This window comes from Elephantulus edwardii, unplaced genomic scaffold, assembly GCF_000299155.1.
Source record: "Elephantulus edwardii isolate Elephantulus edwardi_28Jun2011 unplaced genomic scaffold, EleEdw1.0 scaffold00324, whole genome shotgun sequence".
Classification (NCBI taxonomy): Eukaryota; Metazoa; Chordata; class Mammalia; order Macroscelidea; family Macroscelididae; genus Elephantulus; species Elephantulus edwardii.
Window position 1 is genome coordinate 2,226,510 of NW_006400074.1, and position 4,120 is coordinate 2,230,629.

General features: G+C 49.2%; 1 protein-coding gene across 1 annotated transcript; it reads right to left on the reverse strand.

Moving 5' to 3' along the window:
- Positions 1 to 592: 592 nt before the first annotated feature.
- On the reverse strand, positions 593 to 2,932 carry LOC102857647 (protein FAM25C-like). Its single transcript, XM_006901393.1, has 3 exons — positions 2,860 to 2,932; positions 1,637 to 1,699; positions 593 to 723 (listed from the first exon to the last, which is right to left on the reverse strand). The coding sequence occupies exons 1-3, from the start codon at positions 2,930 to 2,932 to the stop codon at positions 593 to 595; spliced, it is 267 nt and encodes an 88-aa protein (XP_006901455.1).
- Between the last annotated feature and the right edge of the window lie 1,188 nt (positions 2,933 to 4,120).

A 4,120-nucleotide genomic window follows, 5' to 3' on the forward strand; every position in this document is an offset into this window, starting at 1 on the left:
CCATCATCTCTAACATAACTTGAGTCTGTTGCTGTAGTATCTATCAGTCGATCTCTTTGAGAGTCTTCGTCTCTTTTGCTAACCCTCAACATTTTCAAGCATGCTGCCTCTTTCCAAGGAATAGCCTCTTTCTAGCAACATGCCAAGTATGTGGATGAAGCTTTGTCATCCTGGCCTCCAAGAAGCACTCTGCATTTTCTCCAAGACCTATCTCTTTGTTCTTTTGGCACTCCATGAGATACTCAGTACTTTTCTCCAACACCACAACTCTAAGGCTTCAAATCTTCTTCTGTCATCCTTCTTCATTGTACAGATCTCAGATGCACAGCAAATGATTGAAAAGACCATGGCCTGATTTAGGCAAGCTTAATAAAAACATTTGATATAACTGGAAATTTTATAAATGCTGCTGGCCAGTGCCCAACCCACTAGCCTGCTGCCTGTGTAGAGAAAGGACATGCCCACTGCTTTTACTGAAAATCATTTTTCCTCATATTTTCATCCAAACAGAAATACAACGAGGACACAGTACACACATTTCACAACTTTTATTATGGGTCAGCCAGGGTATTGGCGGTGGTGGGCACGCTCACTATCCCAGTTTGCCCAGGCCCTCTGCTGCGTGCGTGACGGCTTTTGTGACTGTGCTGGTCACTGCCTCAGTGGCTTCCTTCACCACTTTGTCCCCTGCTTCATGGGCTTTCTTTAAAGCGTCAGCAACAGCTATCAAAAAAGAGAGGAGAAGAAAATATCTAGGTGAGCAAGTCCATTTCAAGCCACGTGTTGTCCAAGCCTCACCTTGACTCCCTGATGGGATGCACCTGCCTCCTGGCATCCCATTTCCAGAAGCCCCAAAGCCAGTGCAGTCAGATCTCATTCCCCCAAAGACTTAAATGTCTTCAGTGATACGTCAGAACAGACATCCACTTGTTGCTGTTTATTGTTTTCATGTGAATGGCCTAGTTGTATCTTTTTATTCTTTTTATATGGAATTGTATCATTTTTGTTTAGCTATTTATAGATTAAAGCATTCACTCTTTAATATTTGTATCTTAAATCACATATTTTCTTTCATTTTTAGATTTTCTTTGGCTTCGTTTTTGAAATTTTCTTTAGCATAGGAAAACACTGACATTTTATATTGTCAAATGTGCTCAATATTCTCTTTAGGGCTCCTGGATTTTATGTCAAATTAAAGTGACCCCTTCCTTCCCCATATCGTGACAAAGTATCCTAAGTTATCTTCTGCCAGCTTAATAACATCATGGTTGGTGTTTGAATCCTTGATGCACCTGGCATCGGCTTTGCTGTAAAGAGTGAGGTCTATATATGTCTTTTACATGCTTATACCCCCAGCAGATAGACATAAATATGTATATATGTATTTATATAAATGCCTGTCTTAAATTTCTTGCTCCAGTGTGTTGCTCCTAATCTTTTGTCACATTTCGAAGAGAGGGCTATTAGATGGCGCCATAAAGAACCCTGTGATCTGTGACCTCAGATGAACATAGATAATTTCATGTACCAACTGAAAATACCAGATCAAAGTTTGAGCTGGTTGGGCAAAGAACAAGTTGCTCTGGGCACCTACCATCCCTTCCTCCCTCCTCCCCCCTTCCCTCCTCTGTCTTACCTTTCTCTCCAGCCTCTTTGGCATGTCCCACCACCTCCTTCACCACTTCCTCCACAGCATGAACTGGAGAGAGAGAGAAGACAAGTGTAGAATGTGAACATGGTGTCAGGCAAATCTCCTCACAGCTACTTCAGGCAATTCTGGTCACCCAAGGGAGTGCTGGAGAGACAAAGCCTCAGCTGACTTCCCTCCAAGACTGAAGCGGGGCCTGGCTGCAGGGGAGCAACTGAGTGCAACAGATTCCAGAATCTAGTGTAGGGCATCATAGGGCACCATGCCTCCAGGCCTGGCTCTGCCTGGAATGCTGATGAGCAGGCCCTCCTGCCAGCCAGGAACTTGGAGGCAAGGTTTGGTTCTTTGACCAACTCACTGAATGACCTTTCAGGATGTGCCATCAGCAGGCCCAGTAGGAAGCCACCTCCAGCAAAACTCAGTGCCCTACATCAAGTCTTCCCCTGAGAGAGGCCTCTCCACCCACTTCAGGGGTCCAGCATCTGGGTGATAGCTGGAACAGAAACATGTTAGCATCTGAAGAGCTGGTTCGAGTCCTAGTCCCACCTTTCACTGAGATCCCTCATGTGCCAGCTCAGGAGTGAGCGAAAGGTAAAATCAGAGCGTCAAAACCAGCAGGGGAGTTAAAAACTGAAGTACAGACATGTTTATAGGACAGTAAACACACCCGAACTCTTTTTCTCAGGAAGATCTAGCAGTTGAGAGATGGACTAGCCTCCCACATGCACTGCTGGCCTCTACACACAGACGGAGCTGCTGTGAATTTTTTAGAATATTGAAAATCCTTTTCATAAACCCCAGAGAAAGTCTCTGGTGATTTCTTTAAGAAGAAGTCTCTGATGTTTTAAAGTGATAGTAACAAATAAAAATCCATCTGCCATGTGTCTACAGGATATTCAGAAAGGCTGCTTTGACAAGCAGGGAGGGCTGCTTCTCTCCTGGAGGCCCTGGATTCCCACCCTCTGGGCCTCAGCAGTAACCCTCAGCCACAGACCTCAGGAGCCAGCAGAGCTCAGTCCAGGGCAAGCTCCTGCATGCTTTTCCTCTGAAGGCCCCCTCCACCTGCTGTGGCCATCTCTCTTGGACAGGCTTCCAGATGGCCACATCTGTGTGGCCCCAGCCCACTCATCAAATTGTGGGGCCCCCTTCCAACAGCCTGGCGGGTGCTCCTGACCCCAGGCTGAGGGAAACAGCTCCCCTGGGGCCCTTACCGACTTCCCCAGTGGCCTTCTCAGTGCGGTGGGCCAGGCCCTCAGCAGCCAGCTTCCCCAGGCCTCCAAGCATGATGAGGTAGCAGATGGCAGTCAGGTAGAATGCTGGCCCTGACCCAGCAGAGCTTTTATAGAGGCCTCTGGTGCCTCCCCTTCAGGATTTGGGGCATCAGAGCCCTCTCTTAGCGAGTGGGAAGCTGGGTGGAGTGAGTCAGCATAGGTGGCTCCGGAGGGAAAGACTGGGCGAGGCAACCTAGCACGGGGTATCAGTGTGAGGCCTTTTTGGTAGCAGAGGACTCCCCACCCTGTGAGTGACTGGAGGATCCACACAGGGATGGGAGCTGGACCCTCCGGCAGGGGTCCCAGGACATCCTATCACTGTGGGGCACCTGGAGAGGTAGCCCCTGCCAGCCCTCTCCCCCTCCCCCACCCGGTGTCCCAACCAAAGGCTCTGGTGACAGTGACAGGCCTAGGGTTTTCTGCCTGAGGCTCTGAAGGCCCCAGTGTGTTCTGGTCATGGGCTTGAAGGTTCTGCAGTGTGGGGACTTGGGCAACCCCTCGGGTCAGGACCACAATGCCATGGGGGTTTACGATGGTCCCCTTCTGTTTTGAGGACCAGAGCACCATCCTAGTCTCACAGTGAGGGCAGGAAACTGGAACTCTGTGTAGTAACTGGCCCACGGCAGCTCACTGCAGCTGAGTTGACTTCAATGCCTTCCGTTTCTGAGACTAAAATGTTCACGGAAGACAATGACCCATCTTTCTCCCTCAGAGTTCCTGGTGGAGCCATCTGCCAACCCCACTAGGGTTCCTTGGTCCCAAGGTAGGAGAGAGCCTAATACCTACCAGAAATGGGTTTGGGCTTGCTAGTCACATGGCTGGCACCCTCAAAGTACCAGTCTTCTCTACCTCAGAGCCCCATCTTCTGGGGAGGGGCAATCTGTTTCCCCCAAGAACTCTAGAGGAGGGGTAGGGGATCCCACCAACACTCTGGCATAACCAGAGTTGCCCAGAGCTGCTCTGTACTCTGACACATCGCATGCCAAGCTGTCTTGCTCATGACTCAGGAAAGAAGGAAACACCTTCAAGCTCATCCTTATCCCCTTGGCCACCGCCTTACCCAGAGGCTCGGTTTCCTTACCTGTGAAATGGGGACAAGCATGTCATCCTGGCTGCGTCAGGACTGCGGGTGTAAGTTGCATAATAGTAGGATTGTACATGTAAGCTGCTGGTTCTCAACAGCATAGTAAACATCTGTTCC

Bases quoted from the DNA above. Each gene is read 5' to 3' on its own strand.
- LOC102857647 (XM_006901393.1), bottom strand. From the start codon at position 2,932: ATGCTTGGAGGCCTGGGGAAGCTGGCTGCTGAGGGCCTGGCCCACCGC. The intron at 1,700-2,859 runs GTAAGGGCCCCA...CTCTCTCTCCAG, and splicing joins GAAGGCCACTGGGGAAGTCG to TTCATGCTGTGGAGGAAGTG. The intron at 724-1,636 runs GTAAGACAGAGG...CTTTTTTGATAG, and splicing joins CAAAGAGGCTGGAGAGAAAG to CTGTTGCTGACGCTTTAAAG.